Raw genomic sequence first — 20,514 nt, 5'->3', positions numbered from 1 at the left:
CCTTCCCGGCAGGAGGCCTTTTGCCTTTTGGTAGGCCGTCATTGTAAATGAGAATTTGTTCTTAACTGACTTGCTTTAGTTAAATAAAGGTTAAATAAAAAATAACATTTGTTTTGAGAAGATCAGAAGGTACTTTATGGGTTATTCTAACACGAAAGGTTCACTTGTGATTTTAAATGGTCATCTTGATCGCTACATTATGTAATAACAGTAGACAGGGTTTGAATGTAAACATACCGTTGATAAATATTTGAGGAATTTGATGTGATCTATGGTTTAATTCATACTGTCTCCCTGGGCACATGTGCTAGTTAGAGCATGACAGCAGTTGGGAACATGGCTATTTAGCGTACAATCGCATGTTATTTATTACTTGGCATTTATGTTATTAAATGTGGCAACACATTGAAAATAACCTACGGATTAATTATCTTATATTTAGCTTTAACCAAGGCCAGTACAAATACAGTTCTAAATGTTCATTTCGTCGCTGATTCTATGAGACAGTGTGAATCATTTCTCATTTTTCCCCCTTTTCAGCTATAACATTACAATTGTATAGCTAGTAGGTTATGGGATTTCTGTAGATCGACGGAAGTGAACGAAGCTAGTGCAGTTAAGGTGATAATGGCTGGGGTAATTTTTCCACAATAGCATACCGTACATGGGGAGTTCCTTTGCATGATGCCAGTAAATCTCACAGAGGTATTGTTTTTACATGCCATACTTGTTGATGCTGATGAATTGATCAGTGTTGACGCTGACATTATGAAATTATGTTTATTATTATTATTACATTATGACGTTGTCTAATGTATGTAAATAACATGTCATAAATCAAATTTCAAGTAGGTCATTGAAACAATGGTGAATAAGAGCAGAACATTAAAGGAGTCTATACTGTTGAAGTCCAGTTTGAGGAACGGTTTGATTATTATCATGGGTTTCCAATCATTCATTTTCCTAATCAATATTTTTTTAACATTCTCCTCTATTAATTTTCAAGTGGTTTATGACTGTGAGACTGTTCACAATCCTTTCATCCTACATCTCTCTCGATAGGTTCCCTAGGTCGTATTTCACTACAATACCCACAATGCCACATAGAGTATAAAGTCGCATAGGCGAATCATGTGATACAGTTCAGCACATTCTTCACGTTAATCAAGGAACACAAAGCACACAAAGGCTGTTACCGTTTAAAACAGTTTACACGTACCTGCATAAATATGAGAGAAATATCAAAGGGTTTCTGTCGGCTTTTTGTGTGTCATTTCCCTCTGGTTACTGTTACACAATGGGCTCGAGGACAAAAGCTGAAACAGCCAATGAACGAGCGCGTTGTTTGTTTGCGACGTTTACCCAAGAATGTGAAGGTGGGGCGTTTTGCGATATTCAGGAAATTGTCATTTTTCTATTTTTCTCATAGTAGAGATGTACGAGTGTATTTCGTTTTTTTTCTTAGCGTGCTTACACTTCTAAGGTAGGTTTTGAAAATGAATTCACTTGCACGAATGCTTTCCCAAAGGGGCAGTAAGGGTCGTTTGTCAACGTTCTCCTCTTCGGGGGGGGGGGGGGGGGGGCTGTTGTAGAGACCATAACATAGGGGTCCTTGAGGTGGATAGCGAATTTGAGACTGCAACATTGTAGCCAACTGCTGCTGCACATCAAAACTGAATTGAGTTGGCTGCATGCTACGTTGGTTCGAATTTGCGATATAACAACGTCGCCAGTAGTTGAGTTGTTGATACACCCATGACACTGCATACATTGGCTTTCACAAAACATTAGCCAAAATATCAAAGGCTGGCGATAACAGTAAATGCAATATCAAAATACATGTATAATCAGCTGCATCTATAAGCTACATCTGTCTTTACCTCTCACCTTGCCATACAGGCTGTGTAATAACATATGTACAACATAACTTTCTGCTGACATAGGCAGTTTCTTGAAATGATGTCTGTTTTTCAGAACTCTTTGAATGGTTCCCCATTTAACATAATGATGACGAGAAAACCCAACCAACCTCAACCCCCAAAGAGAAGAGGAAAGGTCAGTGCTAGTGTCAGTGGGCAAATTGACTCACTGGACAACAATACCATGACTGATTCAGAGACAGTTCCTCCATCACAAAAGAGGCACCTGACCATGATGCAGCATGGCGACAACCTCCTCAAGTTTCTAAATGAGGACCGAACGAAGCAGAGGTTCTGCGACGTCTCCGTCAGTGTGGGCGGGAAGCGCTACAGAGCCCACAAAGCCATGTTGGCGCACGGTAGCAGCTACTTCCACGCCGAGCTGACCAAAAACCCAACCGCCAATCACGTGATTCTCGACCACGTGGAGGATTCCGTGTTCCAACACTTACTGCACCTCCTTTACACGGCCGAGTGCGTCATCCCCGAGAGCGAGGTCCCTGCCCTGACTGAAGCGGCCGGCTTCCTGGACATGATGGATGTAGTGAAGCTCCTGGCAGGAGAGGGGGATGGCCGGCCAGCGCTTGCCCGAGTGGAGATTAAGTCCGTGGGGGAACCAAGCTCAGAGAAGACCTCTAAAGCTTCTGACCTTCCATCGGACTGTGTCGGGGTCCAAAGCCCAGTCCAGGCTGGTGCCCACCATTGTTCATTCTGCAGCCGCACGTTTTGCTACAAGAAGTCTCTGGAGAACCATTTAAACAGGAACCACAGTAGCAGCACCGAGGGAGACGCCAGAGAAAAGGAGGTCAATCAAGAGGTTACTACTACGGTAACCACGACCCGGAGGTCTGCCCGCAGGAGGAGAGTTCCCGCTAAATTGGAGAGAGGTGACGCAGACAGCGCCGGTGCAACGGAGGGGAAGCTACATCAAGACTCCGCTAGTAGAGACCTAAACACCACAGAGGAAGACGACGAGGAAGATGAAGAAGAACAAGAAGATGGGAGAAAACCAAAGCACATATCCGACACAGGAGATGCACTCACCCCAACCGAGGGTGAGGAGGCGGAAGAGGAGAGGGAGGAGGAGGAGATGGTGGAGGAACGTCAAAGTGCGTTAGTACGGGGAGCAAGAGAGAGCGGTGAGAGTTCAGAGGTGGAGACAACAGAACACCAGACAGTCAATGAGGTGGAGGTATATAGTCAGGCTGCCAATGGTTCTAACTATGGAACAGTGTACCCAGAGGGACTGGCTCCTGTCATCATCCAGAGCGTAAGCAAGAAGACGCTCAAGTGCCCCAAGTGTGACAAGACCTTTGACCGCACAGGTAGGTACTGTCCTTAAAGAGTTTATTTAAATGTATTGCACTGATTACATTGGATTTATGTAGGCAGTTGTTTCTGAGCTGATATTATACAACAACAGATGAATAACATACATGACAACAACAACATAATAATAATAATAATATAGTATGAAACAATAACCAACATTCAACATAATAATAAGATATTAAACAATAATAATATATTAAATAATTAATACATAACCAACCACAAGTGTTAGATTTTTTTTTAACTAGGCAAGTCAGTTAAGAACAAATTCTTATTTACAATGACACTTGGTTAACTGCCTTCTTCAGGGGCAGAACGACAGCTTGGGGATTCGATCCAGAAACCTTTCGGTTACTGGCCCAATGCTCTTACCACTAGGCTACCTGCTGCCCCCATAGTGGGCAGAACAAGCAAGGAGGTGGGCAGAGGAAAGCACGAGCTAGCGAGATCCTATTGGCGCGTTCTAGCATCATCTGCATATTTCCGTTAGAGAACGTCTACTTTGTGAAGTGCGCTTGTGCAATAACTCAATTCACACTTGCAGTCCTAAACGTCGTTATTTTTTTTACTTTTGCGAAGAGTAAAGTTTATAATCCTTAGTCCGGCAGGTAGCCTAGTGGTTAGAGCGTTGGGCCAGTAACTGAAAGGTTGCTAGATTAAATCCCCGAGCTGACATGGTAAAGATCTGTTGTTCTGCCCCTGAACAAGGCAGTTAACCCACTGTTTCTCGGCTGTAATGTAATCTTAACTGTTTTGCCAAGTTAAATAAAATAAAAAAAATTGTCCACTCTGTCTATAACCGATTCTAATTTTGGGAACAGAAAACTGTATTGAGATCAAATGTTTCATCGATGAGAAAATTTGCAGAATGTCGGCCAAACTCCATCTTGTTCCATCTTCTCTCACTGCCCGCCATTGGGCTTCCTCTCACTACCATATTTGTTAGTGAGTGGAAATGCCAAGCGGATGCTTCACATTTAAACATCCAGTGAAATATCTGTGTCATTGTTCTATCTGTGCTGGAGTTGTGCACCACTTATCTGTCTTTTGAGCCTAGCCATAACATGGACCGAATACTTTATTATAACTCATAATAATATGATGTTTTTCTCTGTATTTTCCATAGGGAAGTATGAGAGTCACACCAGGGTACACACAGGAGAGAAGCCCTTCCAGTGTGACGTGTGTCTGCAGTGTTACTCCACCAAGTCGAACCTCACTGTACACAAGAAGAAGCACGCCAGTGACGCCCCATTCCAGAAGAAGGACCACAAGTGCTCCTTCTGCAACAAGCTCCACGCCAGCAAAAAGACCCTCGCCAAACACGTCAGAAGGCGAGCCTTCGTTCCTGTCCCATCATCATTCTCTGTTCACCAGGGTTGGGGTCAGTTCCATTTCAATTCAGCCAATTCATGAAGTAAACAGAAATTCCAATTCCACATTTTTCTAATAGAGAAGCTTTGAGGAACATTTGAGTTGGAATAGGAATTACAGTTTACTTCCCGAATTGACTGAATTGAAATGGACTTGACCCCCAACCCTGATATTCACATTACACTCTTATACATATTATATATTTAGATTATTATAAATCCCTAACAATTGAGTTTTTAGTAAAATAATCACTCTAAATTCAAATGATTAAAATCATGTTCGTATGAATTAAAAACGATGAGGTTATTTATTTAGTGGTTGAATTGAAACCTTATTAACAGCCCTTCCAAACTACGGGCTGGTTTCCCAGATCCAGATTAAGCCTAGTCCTAGATTAACAATCAGTCAATGGAGATTCTCCATTGAAAGTGTGTTTTAGTCAATTACTAGGCTTAATCTGGCTCAAGGAAACCATTGCTAGATGAGTTTAAAGTTTGTTTGTAGTCTTTCAGGGTAAAGGGGTTTCTGGTTAATAGTAATCTGAGTTGATCATTATATGCCCTGATCTAGATGTTATTAGCAGTTCTATAATGGGGATTATTTCATTGCTCTTCAGGGATAAACAGTTTATTGAATTAAATGGATTACACTGTAGTCCACCAGTCGTGTCCTTTTCTCACCTAGTTCTATGTAGTGTACTTAAAGTTAAAATAATTTGCTTTACCACCTTGTGGACACGTGTCACAGCGCAGTTCAGTGTCAAAGGGATCCAGACAGGTCAATGTTGTACTGCGTGTTTATATGGAGGCCCTCTGCTCTCCAAGGAGTGAAAAGGAATGAATAATGAAGTCAAGTGTGTACTAACTATGTGTTACCACTGTGCTTTCAGGTTCCACCCGGACCACATTCAGGAGTTCCTGGCCATGAGGAGGAAGAAGAACGATGGATGGAAGTGTGATGTAAGATTTGACTTGTTTTATTTTATGAAACACAATCCAAAAAAAGAAAATGTTTCCTATAACGGACACAGTATAGAAAATGATGTAAGGAGTAAAATGCTAGCCCCAAGATTCAGACTACAATCATATTTTGAAGGGATCACTCACCTTGAGCCCTTATAATATGAATGTCTCTCGCTGATCAATATCAACACTTTGAGCCTAAGAAGTTTGGTTTTAACATTTAACAGACGCTCTTATCCAAATACACTTGCATACATTTTTCGTCCCCCCCCCCGTGGGAATCTAACCCACAACCCTGTCGTTGCAAGCGCTGTGCTCTATCAACTGAGCCACATGGTAGTTTCACAACCATTAGCTCATCAAGTTCAAGTGACGTCATTGCATAGCCATATGAAATGAGATGTCTTTTAGAAGTTGAGTCAAAATCAAATCATGTCAAATGTATTGGTCACATACACGGGTTTAGCAGATGTTATTGCGGGTGTAGCGAAATGCTTCTGCTTCTAGCTCCGACTATGCAGTAATATTTAACAAGTAATATCTTAACAGTTTTACAACATATACCCAAAAAACACGTAAATCTAAGTAAGTAATGGATTAAGAATATATACTGCTCAAAAAAATAAAGGGAACACTTAAACAACACAATGTAACTCCAAGTCAATCACACTTCTGTGAAATCAAACTGTCCACTTAGGAAGCAACACTGATTGACAATAAATTTCACATGCTGTTGTGCAAATGGAATAGACAACAGGTGGAAATTATAGGCAATTAGCAAGACACCCCCAATAAAGGAGTGGTTCTGCGGGTGGTAACCACAGACCACTTCTCAGTTCCTATGCTTCCTGGCTGATGTTTTGGTCGTAGGAGGGCAACAACCCAGCAGCAGGACCACTACCTCCGCCTTTGTGCAAGGACGAGCAGGAGGAGCCCTGCCAGAGCCCTGCAAAATGACCTCCAGCAGGCCACAAATGTGCAGGTGTCTGCTCAAACGGTCAGAAACAGACTCCATGAGGGTGGTATGAGGGCCCGACGTCCACAGGTGGGGGTTGTGCTTACAGCCCAACACCGTGCAGGCCGTTTGGCATTTGCCAGAGAACACCAAGATTGGAAAATTCGCCACTGGCGCCCTGTGCTCTTCACAGATGAAAGCAGGTTCACACTGAGCACGTGACAGACGTGACAGAGTCTGGAGACGCCGTGGAGAACGTTCTGCTGCCTGCAACATCCTCCAGCATGACCGGTTTGGCGGTGGGTCAGTCATGGTGTGGGGTGGCATTTCTTTGGGGGGCCGCACAGCCCTCCATGTGCTCGCCAAAGCTAGCACACCAGTCCAGGTCTGGGAGGAGATCCCTCAGGAGACCATCCGCCACCTCATCAGGAGCATGCCCAGGCGTTGTAGGGAGGTCATACAGGCACGTGGAGGCCACACACACTACTGAGACTCATTTTGACTTGTTTTAAGGACATTACATCAAAGTTGGATCAGCCTGTAGTGTGGTTTTCCACTTTAATTTTGAGTGTGACTCCAAATCCAGACCTCCATGGGTTGATAAATCGGATTTCCATTGATTATTTTTGTGTGATTTTGTTGTCAGCACATTCAACTATGTAAAGAAAAAAGTATTTAATAAGATTATTTCATTCATTCAGATCTAGGATGTGTTATTTATATATAATATATCAGAGTGTCACGTTTCCTTAAGGGCAGGGAGAAGGGGCAGAGTCAAGAGCAGGAGACTGAGGTCCAATAGTGCCGAAGTTTATTTCCACCGAAATTAAGGTGATCAAAAGTCACAGGGTGCGCACAACACCCAAACAGAAAAGGTTATCCAAAAATGATAACGCACGGGGCGCAGCCCGGCAATAAAAATATAGAATGCACCATGCTGAAAACACAAAACAGCGTACACAAAATCACTGCCCGTCGACATACAAATAATCCCGCACGAATACAGAACACCAAGGAACAAACTAAATACCCCCCCCACTAATGACAGACAAGAAACAGGTGCGGACCTAGACAGACAAAAACCAAAGAACACAGAAACATAGATCGGTGGCAGCTAGTAGACCGGCGACGACGACCGCCGAGCGCTGCCCGACCGAGGAGGGGCGCCATCTTCTGTGGATACTGTGACAGTACCCCTCCCCTGAAGCCGCGCGCCAACGCCGGCCTCGGGGACGACCCGGAGGGCGAGGCGCCGGCCAATCCGGACGGAGACGGTGGAACTCCTGCAGCATAGCAGGATCCAAAATGTCCCCCACCGGAACCCAGCACCTCTCCTCCGGGCCGTACCCCTCCCAGTCCAAGAGGTACTGCAGGCCCCCTACCCGACGTCGGGAGTCCAGGATGGCCCGGACTGTGTACGCCGGGGCCCCCCCCGATGTCCAGGGGGGGCGGAGGGACCTCCCGCACCTCAGCGGACCAGCTACCACCGGCCTGAGGAGAGAAACATGAAACGAGGGGTTAATACGGTAATATGAAGGAAGTTGTAACCTATAACACACCTCGTTTATTCTCCTCAGGACTTTGAATGGCCCCACAAATCGCAGACCCAGCTTCCGGCAGGGCAGACGGAGGGGCAGGTTCCGGGTCGAGAGCCAGACTCTGTCCCCCGGATTATACACGGGGGCCTCACTGCGGCGGCGGTCAGCGCTCTCCTTCTGTCGTTCTATCGCCCGCTTCAAACACTCCTGGACAGTACTCCAGGTCTCCTTAGAGCGCTGTACCCATTCCTCCACCACAGGGGCCTCCATCTGGCTCTGCTGCCATGGCACCAGGACCGGCTAATACCCTAATACAACCTGGAAAGGTGACAGGTTAGTAGAGGAGTGGCGCTGAGAGTTCTAGGCCATTTTGGCCCATGGCACGAACCTCGCCCAGTCCCCTGGCCGGTCCTGGCAATACGACCGCAGAAACCTGCCCACATCCCGGTTAATGCGTTCTACCTGCCCATTACTCTCGGGGTGAAAACCCGAGGTCAGGCTGACCGAGACCCCCAGCCTCTCCATAAACGACCTCCACACCCTGCAAGTGAACTGGGGACCACGATCAGATACGATGTCCTCGGGCACCCCGTAGTGCCGGAAGACATGGGTGAATAGGGCCTCCGCGGTCTGTAGGGCCGTAGGAAGACCGGGCAAAGGGAGCAGACGGCAGGACTTCGAGAACCGGTCCACAACGACCAGGATCACAGTGTTCCCCTGGGACGGCGGGAGATCCGTGAGGAAATCCACCGAGAGGTGAGACCAAGGTCGCTGTGGAATGGGGAGGGGCTGTAGTTTCCCTCGAGGCAGGTGCCTAGGAGCCTTGCACTGGGCGCACACCGAACAGGAAGAGACATAGTGTTTTACATCCTCAACCAAGGTGGGCCACCAGTACTTTCCCTTCAGGCCCCGCACTGTCCGTTCCACCCCAGGATGACCCGAGGAGGGTAGAGTGTGGGACCATCAGATCAGGCGATCGCGAACACCAAGCGGAACGAACTTCAGACCCGCGGGACATTGAGGTGGAGTAGGTTCTGACTGACCCGCCCGCTCGATGTCCGCATCCACCTCCCATTCCACCGGTGCCACCAGACAGGAAGCAGGGAGTATGGGAGTAGGATCGATGGTCCGCTCCTCGGTGTCATAGAAACGCGACAGTGCGTCGGCCTTCCGGTTCCAGGAACCCGGAATGTATGAGAGTGTAAATTGGAACCTCGTAAAGAACATGGCCCACCTGGCTTGACGAGGATTAAGTCTCCTCGCTGCCCAGATGTACTCCAGGTTACGGTGGTTGGTCCAGATGAGAAAAGGGTGACGTGCCCCCTCAAGCCAATGTCTCCACACCGTCAAAGCCTTGACCACGGCTAACAACTCCCTGTCCCCCACATCATAGTTGCGCTCCGCCGGGCTCAGCTTCTTGGAAAAGAATGTGCAGGGGTGGAGCTTCGGAGGAGCGCCCGAACGCTGCGACAGCACTGCTCCTACCCCAGCCTCGGACGCGTCCACCTCCACTATGAATGGCAAAGAGGGATCCGGATGCGCCAGCACCGGAGCGTCGGTAAACAGAACCTTCAGACGACGGAAGGCTCTGTCCGCCTCTGCCGACCACCGCAGTCGCACCGGACCCCCCTTCATCAGTGAGGTAATGGGAGCCGCCACCTGACCAAAACCCCGGATAAACCTCCGGTAATAATTGGCGAACCCCAAGAACCGCTGCACCTCCTTCACCGTGGTTGGGGTTGGCCAATTACGCACAGCCGTAACGCGGTCACATTCCATCACCACCCCTATGGTGGAAATGCGATATCCCAGAAAAGAGACCGCTCGTTTGTAGAACTCACATTTCTCAGCCTTGACGTATAGGTTATGCTCCAGCAGCCGCCCAAGCACTTTACGCACCAGAGCCACATGCGCGGTGCGTGTGGCGGAGTAGATCAAGATGTCATCGATGTACACCACCACACCCTGTCCGAGCATGTCTCTGAGAACCTCGTCCACAAAGGATTGGAAGACAGCGGGAGCATATTTTAACCCATACGGCATGACGAGGTACTCATAATGGCCAGATGTGGTACTAAATGCGGTTTTCCACTCGTCTCCATCTCGGATACGCACCAGGTTATACGCGCTCCTGAGATCTAGTTTGGTGAAGAAGCGCGCCCCGTGAAATGACTCCACTGCCGTAGCAATGAGAGGTAGCGGGTAACTGAAACCCACCGTGATAGAATTTAGACCTCTATAATCAATGCACGGGCGCAGACCCCCCTCGTTCTTCTTCACAAAAAAGAAGCTTGAGGAGACGGGTGACTTGGATGGCTGAATGTATCCCTGTCTCAAAGACTCAGTGACATATGTCTCCATAGCCACTGTCTCCTCCTGAGACAGAGGATACACGTGACTCCTAGGAAGGGCTGCGTCAGCCTGGAGGTTTATCGCACAATCCCCTCGTCGATGAGGGGGTAATTGAGTCGCCTTCGTTTTACTGAAGGCGATAGCCAAATCGGCATATTCAGAGGGAATGTGCACGGTGGAGACTTGGTCTGGACTTTCCACCGTGGTTGCACCGATGGAAACTCCTATACACCTACCTGAGCACTCCCTCGACCACCCCTTAAGAGCCCTCTGCCTCCACGAAATCTGAGGGTTGTGAGTGGCTAGCCAGGGGATTCCCAGTACCACCGGAAACGCCGGGGAGTCAATGAGAAATAGGCTGATACGTTCCACATGACCCCCCCACGTCGCCATAACCAGTGGCACAGTAACCTCCCCCACTTGGCCGGACCCTAGCGATCGACTATCTAGGGCGTGCACAGGGAAGGGGTGGTCCAGCTGAACCAGGGGAATCCCTAACTTATTAGCGACCCCACGGTCCATAAAACTCCCAGCTGCACCTGAATCTACTAGTGCCTTATACTGGAAGTGAGGGGAAAAATCGGGAAAACAGACTGAGGTGTACATGTGGTCGACAGGGGGCTCTGGGTGTGGCTGGTGCTGACTCACCTGGGGGGTCGATGTAGTGCTCGGCCTGCCATCTGAACTCCCGGGTGGACCCCTCCAGCACCGGTCCGCAGTGTGTCCTCTGCACCCACAGTGGGTGCAGGAGAGGCCCCCCCCTCCGGTCCTCCTTGAAGCAACTCCTCCCATCTCCATGGGCGTTGGAGCAGGAGGGCTGGGAGGTGGAACGAACAAGCCCCGACTGGAACGTCCCCGGGTAGCCAGCAGGTTGTCCAATCTGATGGACAAATCCACCAGTTGGTCTAGGGTGATGGTGTTGTCCCTACAAGCCAGCTCCCGGCGGACATCCTCTCGGAGACTGCATCGATAATGATCTATCAGGGCCCCGCTCATTCCACCCCGATCCAGCGGCGAGAGCCCGGAACTCCAGGGCGAAGTCCTGAGCGCTCCTCGTCTCCTGTCTCAAATGAAATAACCGCTCACCCGCTGCCTTGCCCTCCGGGGGATGATCGAATACCGCCCGGAAGCGTACTCCGGGTAGTCACCCCGAGCCGAGTCTGGGCCATCCCAGACCGCGTTGGCCCATTCCCGGGCTCTACCCATAAGACAAGAGACGAGGACGCTCACTTTCTCTTCGTCGGAGGGAGAGGGGCGGACGGTCGCCAGGTAAAGCTCTATCTGGAGCAAGAACCCCTTACACCCTGCGGCCGTCCCATCAAATTCACTCGGAGGCGTAATCCGGATTCCGCTTGCGCCCGCTTCAGTGGGTGTCGGTAGTGGCGCCGGCTGCGGAACCGGAGCTGGTCTGGTGGGGGAAGCACCTCTCTCCCAGCTCTCCAATCGGGCTAGCACCTGGTCCATCGCCGAGCCCAGACTGTGAAGGAGGCTGGCGTGTTGTGACACCTGCTCCGCTACTGACGGCGCTTCTGCTCCTGCTGACTCCATCGTTCTGGTGCGGGATTCTGTCATGTTTCCTTAAGGGCAGGGAGAAGGGGCAGAGTCAAGAGCAGCAGATTGAGGTCCAATAGTGCCGAAGTTTATTTCCACCGAAACAAAGGTGATCAAAAGGCACAGGGTGCGCACAACACCCAAACGGAAAAGGTTATCCAAAAATCATAACGCACGGGGCGCAGCCCGGCAATAAAAATATAGAATGCACCACGCTGAAAACACAAAACAGCGTACACAAAATCACTGCCCGTCGACATACAAATAATCCCACACGAATACAGAACACCAAGGAACAAACTAAATACCCCCCCACTAATGACAGACAAGAAACAGGTGCGGACCTAGACAGACAAAAACCAAAGAACACAGAAACATAGATCGGTGGCAGCTAGTAGACCAGCGACGACGAGCGCCGCCCGACCGAGGAGGGGCGCCATCTTCTGTGGATACTGTGACACAGAGTGGCATTGGACTAAGATACAGTGGCATAGTATAGAATACAGTATATACATATGAGATGGGTGATGCAATATTTACGCACAAGGACCACTGTATAATATATACCTACAGATGCAATGCAGGAAATTGAAACCTGTAGTGTATTTGAGGTTTAAAAGGGTTTCTGGTGTCTGTAATTTCCACATAGAAATGTCAGACTTATTTTTCCCTTAGTATAGCATAATGTATCAACCCCTACAAAAATGTGTGTCCATGAATTATAATCCACATAATAATTCACATTTCCTGTTGCTGCAGGATTACTTTCCTTCTGTAGCGAACTGGCTCAAATTAAGATCCTACATCTGTACACATCACATAATACATAGTCCACAGAATGATACACATAGTCCACAGAATGATACACATTGTCCACAGAATGACACATTTTCACATTCACTGCAAGTAGTCAGTGTATTCTGCAAGTACAGTCGGTGTATTCTGCAAGTACAGTCAGTGTATTCTGCAAGTACAGTCAGTGTATTCTGGAATCATCTTCACTCTGCTCTTCCTGGTTCAGATCTGCCACAAGTCTTTCACACGTAGACCCCATCTGGAGGAGCACATGATTTTACACACGCAAGACCGACCCTTCAAATGTGCCTTCTGCGACGACTACTTCAAGTCCAGGTTTGCCCGCTTGAAGCATCAAGAAAAGTACCATTTAGGTAATGAATGGGAAATGTAATTGAATTGCTTCATCCAACCTATTTAGATAATAGATAAATGTATTGTACCTCTTGACTTTAGGCGTACAGATATAATGCATTATGATGGATCATAATGCTTTATTAGCCTTGAAAAAAGTATGAATGAACTGCTTATAATTTGTTAGTAAAGTGATGAATCGGTTATTATCTGTCATTTTGAGCCAGTTGAAAGGCGTAACATATTATAAGTTCATGTATAAAGCATTATCATGGTTATAACAAGTAATAATACGTTTAAGCTATATGCCCTAAGTGTTACTGTTGAATCCCCTTGGATTGATGAGGAATTGAAAAATTGTATGGTTGAGAGGGATGAGGCAAAAGGTATGGCATACGTACTGCAAATTGAGAAATCATGTGACTAAACTGAATAAAAAGAAGAAGAAACTATACTATGAAACAAAAATAAATGATATAAAGAATGATAGTTAAAAGCTTTGGAGCACCTTAAATTACATTTTAGGCGACATTTCTTCTTAACAGCACAATCAACAAGGCAGGTTCCACAGGCCCTAGTTTTGCCACATCTGGACTACTACTGTTCAGTCGTGTGGTTAGGTGCCACAATGAGAAACATAGGACAATTTCAATTGGCTCCGAACAGGGCAGCACAGAATAGACTAGTACTACGTAGAGCTATGAATACATGGAACTCCATTCCACATCAAGTAACTGATGCAAGCAGTAGAATCAGATTTTAAAAAACAGATAAAAATACACCTTATGGAACAGCGGAGGCTGTGAAGAGACACAGACATAGGCACTGACACCTGCATACACACACAATAACATACACACTATACACACACGTACACATGGATTTTGTGTTGTAGATATGTGGTAGTAGAGTACAGGCCTGAGGGCACACACTTAATATGTTGTGAAATCTGTTGTGAATGTATTGTAATGTTTTTTCAATTGTATAAACTGCCTTAATGTTGCTGCACCCAGAGAAGAGAAGCTGCTCGATTGGCAGGAACTATTGGGGATCCAAAATAAATACAAATACCACGTTCGGGTTTATTGTCCTCAAAAACATTGGGAGTCAAGGAAAAGCTTGTATAATCATTGAAGAGAATGCTATCAAGTTTGTAGAAGCGTAGCTTTAATCAATGATCAGATGTTGCTGTTGGATTGAAAAGTAAGGCTGTGACACAAGGATATTGAATTGACCTTTGACTCTGTCCACAGGTCCGTTCCCATGTGACATCTGTGGCCGCCAGTTCAACGACACGGGTAACAGGAAGAGGCACATTGAATGTACACACGGGGGCAAGAGAAAATGGACCTGCTTAATCTGTGGGAAGTCAGTGAGGGAGAGGTAGGATTGTCACAACTACAATAAACAGGTTGATGTTATTTTTTTTGTGTTGTGGGAAAATTATAAATAAAAATACTAAAATAAACAGCAGTGCTTAGAATACTGCACATGTAAGTGTGATTACATTGAACTTCTATGTTTTTTAACACAACAACTACTAATGTTATAACTTTTAACAAAACTTTTAACCAACTTCTTTTTAACAATTATTTTTGGTGGTGGTTGTAATGAATACTCAGGGAGAAAAAGGTGTAGATTCACACGCAGAGCGCAGCAAATGTTTATTAAGACTTCGCAGAAGGCCGTGGTCACAGGCAGGCAAAGGTCAAACACAGGCAGGCAAAGGTCAAACACAGGCAGGCAGTCAAAAACAAACAATACCTCACAATGATATAAAGAGAAAGAACTGAACTAAATATGGAGCTGATGAGACCAGGTGAGAAATGAACACAGGTTGAAATCAATGAACAAAAATGAAAGACAGGGCTACGTTCCAGAACACAAGAAACAGGGCTATGTTCCAGAACACAAAGAAACAGGGCTACGTTCCAGAACACAAAGAAACAGGGCTACGTTCCAGAACACAAAGAAACAGGGCTACGTTCCAGAACACAAAGAAACAGGGCTACGTTCCAGAACACAAAGAAACAGGGCTACGTTCCAGAACACAAAGAAACAGGGCTACGTTCCAGAACACAAAGAAACAGGGCTACGTTCCAGAACACAAAGAAACAGGGCTACGTTCCAGAACACAAAGAAACAGGGCTACGTTCCAGAACACAAAGAAACAGGGCTACGTTCCAGAACACAAAGAAACAGGGCTACGTTCCAGAACACAAAGAAACAGGGCTACGTTCCAGAACACAAAGAAACAGGGCTACGTTCCAGAACACAAAGAAACAGGGCTACGTTCCAGAACACAAAGAAACAGGGCTACGTTCAAGAACACAGAAAATAACTCAAGGTTGACTAAGAAAAGAAAAGCAGAACCTTACAGTGGTATTGTGTCTATCTCTCACTGCTCACATGGTAACAGTCTCAACTTTAGTGACTGGTCTACTATCAATCTAACTCCATTGATTGTAATGTGGTTGTTTTTTATGTCCGTAGGACAACGTTGAGAGAACATTTGCGGATTCACAGCGGAGAGAAACCTCACCTCTGCAGTATCTGTGGACAGAGTTTCCGCCACGGCAGCTCTTATAGGTCAATATGCTTGGGCAGTTCATGACGTACCTAGTTCTTATTGGCTATCACCTGTGGGTGGATTCCCATGTTCAGGAGGTTTCTATTGGGGAGTTTTTGTCTTCTCCAGAGAAAATAATTGTATCATAATTTTGTCATTTAATACAAAATAAATAAAATGTTTGCCTGTTTTAATTGAATATTAACATTTGTTAAAAACTTGAATCCCCAACTTTATTCTGATAGGCTTCATCTTCGAGTCCACCACGACGACAAGCGCTACGAGTGTGACGAATGCGGAAAGACGTTCATACGCCACGACCATCTGACCAAACACCAGAAAATACACTCGGGTACAGTATACACACCTTCCGTGTTATGTTCCGTAGCCATGCAAAAGAGAGTAAAATGTTCCCCTGGGTTATTTCTTCATATATGGTCCTGGACCTGTTTGGATGTTTTTATGCTGCACATGAATTGTCTTACGGGGATAATAATTGAATTGAATCTCCCTTGGTTGTTATCAGGGGAGAAAGCCCACCAGTGTGAGGAGTGTGGGAAGTGTTTCAGGCGCCATGATCACCTGACCGTCCATTACAAAAGTGTCCACCTGGGAGAGAAGGTGTGGCAGAAGTAAGTGGTCCTGATGGTGGAAGGAGATGGAGGGAATGGGCGCGTTCCAGGCTGACTACATTGCAGGTGCATGTCAGATCTCACAATGACTGAGTAGGTGTTAACATATCAGCTAACTACATCATATAATATAGCAATCTGATGACGTGGCATATAACCATTGGTTGATGAAACGTAACATCTGCAATGTAGTCATGCTGGAACGTGACCAATATGTTCTAGATTTAAAGTGTCAGGCTGGACTTAGACGCACCAAGGCGCCAAAGGGATTTTGAATAAAAAAAATAAATAATAATAATTATGAAGAAAATAGGCAGAATAAACAGCATTGGACAAACAACAATTGCATAGTCAGCACACGTCAAACACATTTTCACATGATATTCAATAAAACAAAGTAAATTCACAGTACATGCACAGAAAACAACTTCACTTCCATATCTGGACAGTCAAATACATACAGTCACATAGTTTTTGGTATAAATGTGACTACCCTATGAGAACAAGATGTTGAAGAGACGTTGAAAATGTATTTTCTTGCACTCACTGTCACTGGTATAATTACAATTAATTTATTGATACTACATTTTATCAACCCAACAACCCAGATGGAACAATGTTTTACTGTTGAAGAGAATCTTCTATGGTGTCTAGTTGACTATTTGTGAAAAGACTAAGCATTGGGAAAATATGTGTGGATTCTATAGGTATAAAACAGCTGTGCATCAGTGTGAGGTCTGTAAGAAGGAGTTCAAAGGGAAGTCCAGTCTGGAGATGCACTTCAGAACACACTCAGGTAAGATGACAATACAAGCTGTGAATGTCTGTTTGCCTGGCAGCATAACTTTCTTTTCACATCAACCCTTTATTGACATATTAACACAGAACAAATGTATTTGGTGGACGTAGATGTCCAATAAATAGATGATAGGTGTGGCAGGCAACATACCGACCTGCTTTCATTTCCTAGACCAGCAGCCATCACACTATACACACGCTTCAATGAATGTCTGCTTTTCATCTGTTTTTTAAAAACTATTTTACAGACAAAGGGCCACAACAAAACCTTTACCTTTATCTCCTCTACCTCTACCCTCCCCTCTACCTCCCCTCTACCTCCCATCTATCTCCTCTACCTCCACCAAAAAACCTTTACCTTTATCTCCTCTACCTCCACCCTCCCCTCTACCTCCCCTGTACCTTTCCTCTACCTCCACCCTCCCCTCTACCTCCCCTGTACCTCTCCTCTACCTCTACCTCCCCTGTACCTCTCCTCTACCTCCACCCTCCCCTCTACCTCCCCTGTACCTCTCCTCTACCTCCACCCTCCCCTCTACCTCCCCTCTACCTCTCCTCTACCTCCACCCTCCCCTCTACCTCCCCTGTACCTTTCCTCTACCTCCACCCTCTCCCTCCCCTCTACCTCCACCCTCCCCTCTACCTCCCCTCTACCTCTACCTCCACCCTCCCCTCTACCTCCCCTCTATCTCCTCTACCTCCACCCTCCCCTCTACCTCCCCTCTATCTCCTCTACCCTCCCCTCTACCTCCCCTCTATCTCCTCTACCTCCACCTTCTCCTCTACCTCCCCTCTATCTCCTCTACCTCCACCCTCCCCTCTACCTCCCCTCTATCTCCTCTACCTCCACCCTCCCCTCTACCTCCCCTCTATCTCCTCTACCCTCCCCTCTACCTCCCCTCTATCTCCTCTACCTCCACCCTCTCCTCTACCTCCCCTCTACCTCTCCTCTACGTCCCCCATCCCTCTACCTCCTCCATCCCCTCTACCTCTCCTCTACCTCCCCCATCCCTCTACCTCCCCATCCCTCTACCTCCTCATCCCTCTACCTCCCCTCTACCTCTCCTCTACCTCCCCCATCCCTCTACCTCCCCATCCCCATCCCTCTACCTCCCCATCCCTCTATCTCCCCTCTACCTCTCCTCTACCTCTCCCCTCCCCTTTTTATCCTCTATCTGTAATACTATGTTTGCCCAACTAACTTCCGTCATGTCTTTTGCAAGGTGAAAAACCTTACCGATGCCCCGTGTGCCAACAGACGTTCCGCATTAAGAAGACCCTCACCAAGCACATGGTGATCCACTCGGACGCCCGCCCCTTTAACTGCCCGCACTGCAGCGCCACCTTTAAGAGGAAAGACAAGCTGAAGTACCATATGGACCATGTACACGGTGCTAAGTCCACTGAGCAGCAGCACCACCAGCAGCCTCCGGTGGTGCTGACAGAGGACAAGATGGTGACCCTGCCTTATAATACCCACGGCCCCTCCAAAGTGTACCGGGCTGAACCCAAGACCGTTCTCCAGAATGTCCCCTCCGACGTATGTGTGCCTGTCACGCTGGTGCCCGTCCAGATGCCCAGGGTGGTCTCGGGGGTACAGGGTGACCTGGGGGGACATGTAACCTGCCCGCCCCAAGGTCAGGGGCAGCAGCAGACAGCTGGGGGGTACCAGACTGCCACGGAGCTGGCGTTCCTGGAGAAGTACACGCTTACCCCCCAGCCGGCCAACATTGTTCACCCGGTGCAGCCTGACCAGATGTTGGACCCCAGGGATCAGTCATACCTGGGTACCCTGCTGGGCCTGGACTCTGCCACCCCCGTCCAGAACATCTCCAACTCGGACCATGTCGCCCATTGATAATGCCTCTCTATACTTCCCGTTTGGCAACATTTTATTTAAAGGGTACCTACATAAGGACATTATAACACATTTATAATCCATACAGTACACATTTATAACCCATACGAAACTGTATAAGCCCATAGAGGTAACGTTTATTTGAAGGGTGTGGTTGTTAACGTAAGCATTCACAAAATGCTCATGCACTGCTTATGCATGGCTTATGTATAGTTTATGAATGGGTTATGAATCTGTTATGAATGGGTTATGTATGGGTTATGAAGTATTTATGTAGCTAGCCTTAAAATAAAATGTGATCGTCCTGCTCTTTTAACCTCTGCAGCTTATTTAGGGGAGAACGCTCTGGTAGAAACAGATGGTGTCGAACAGATCTCGTTGTCAGCCGTGTGGAACAGGGAATCTCATCAGCTCCATTTGTGATATTTATATCTGCGATCGTCCAAACGTTGCACCACCTTGATTGAGCCCCAACTCTTTCATCATATTGGGTTCAAAGAGCACTTTTTAAAGTTTCTCTTGTCACACAAAAGCCTCAGATCTCTGTCATTCCATAAATTAGTGTGAGTGAGTGAGTGATGTATATTGTGACAGGAGCCTGATTGATTACAAAAGGTAATTCCAGAACAGGGTGTCTCATTTTTAAAAAGCTGGCTGTAAGTCTGAATCTTACAGGTGTAATCTGGCTATTTATTCACAATTTAAATTGAATTAAAGTATTATAGAACGCATTTACCCCATGCAAATCAAGTTCCATAATATTCCACATGTTCCTTACCAGTTACCACAGAATTTTAGAGTAACAATCAATCATGGTGTTGTCAGCCTGTTGCTCCGGGGTGAAGTTTCCCCTGTACAGATCTAGGATCAGATTCCCCTCCCCCAATAGTAACCATAACCAATTACACCATCAGTAGGGGAAATGCAAAACTGATCCAAGATCAGCGTCTAGGGGTGACGTCCCTACACCCAGCGGGCTCCTCAAAACTAGAAAGGTCTGTTTAATCAGTGTATCATGAGGTCAACCACGTCTGAATCAATCTTAAAAGTATTCTGTATATTATGTATATCATGTTGTTTCTTTCACAATGGACAGGAGGGAACAGCCTGGGTAGTATGTATAAAACACCCTGATCTAGGATCAGACCACCCCCCCGTCCATGTAATCTTATTCATTATGATCTAAAAGGCAAAACTGATCCTAAATCAGCACTTCTACTCTGAGACGCTTGATACTTATGATAGGTTTCTGTCCTTATGGGGATGTACTATATGTTGCCTTATAGGGGATCACCATGTTTATTAATGTGCATTATAATCCGGTTGGTTCGAGCCCTGTTTGCTGATTGGCTGAAAGCCGTGGTATATCACAAGTATGACAAAATATTTATTTTTACTGGTCTAATTATGTTTGTTACCAGTTTATAATAGCAATAAGGCACCTCAGGGATATGTGGTATATGGCCAATATACCACGGCTAAGGGCTGTATCCAGGCACTCCACGTTGTGTTGCGCATAAGAACA

The 20,514-nt window shown here is 46.5% G+C and overlaps 1 protein-coding gene across 1 annotated transcript; it reads left to right on the top strand.

Moving 5' to 3' along the window:
- Window positions 1–1,339: 1,339 nt before the first annotated feature.
- zbtb41 (zinc finger and BTB domain containing 41) lies at window positions 1,340–19,300 on the top strand. Its single transcript, XM_014189792.3, has 11 exons — window positions 1,340–1,483; window positions 1,975–3,244; window positions 4,378–4,585; window positions 5,515–5,584; window positions 13,005–13,152; window positions 14,386–14,515; window positions 15,626–15,721; window positions 15,947–16,053; window positions 16,228–16,333; window positions 17,041–17,129; window positions 18,355–19,300. The coding sequence occupies exons 2-11, from the start codon at window positions 2,005–2,007 to the stop codon at window positions 18,987–18,989; spliced, it is 2,829 nt and encodes a 942-aa protein (XP_014045267.1). The 5' UTR covers window positions 1,340–1,483; window positions 1,975–2,004; the 3' UTR covers window positions 18,990–19,300.
- Window positions 19,301–20,514: the final 1,214 nt, after the last annotated feature.

The sequence above is a fragment of the Salmo salar genome, chromosome 03 (assembly GCF_965601325.2).
Source record: "Salmo salar chromosome 03, fSalSal1, whole genome shotgun sequence".
NCBI lineage: Eukaryota > Metazoa > Chordata > Actinopteri > Salmoniformes > Salmonidae > Salmo > Salmo salar.
This window is presented reverse-complemented; position numbering and strand designations above follow the sequence as displayed.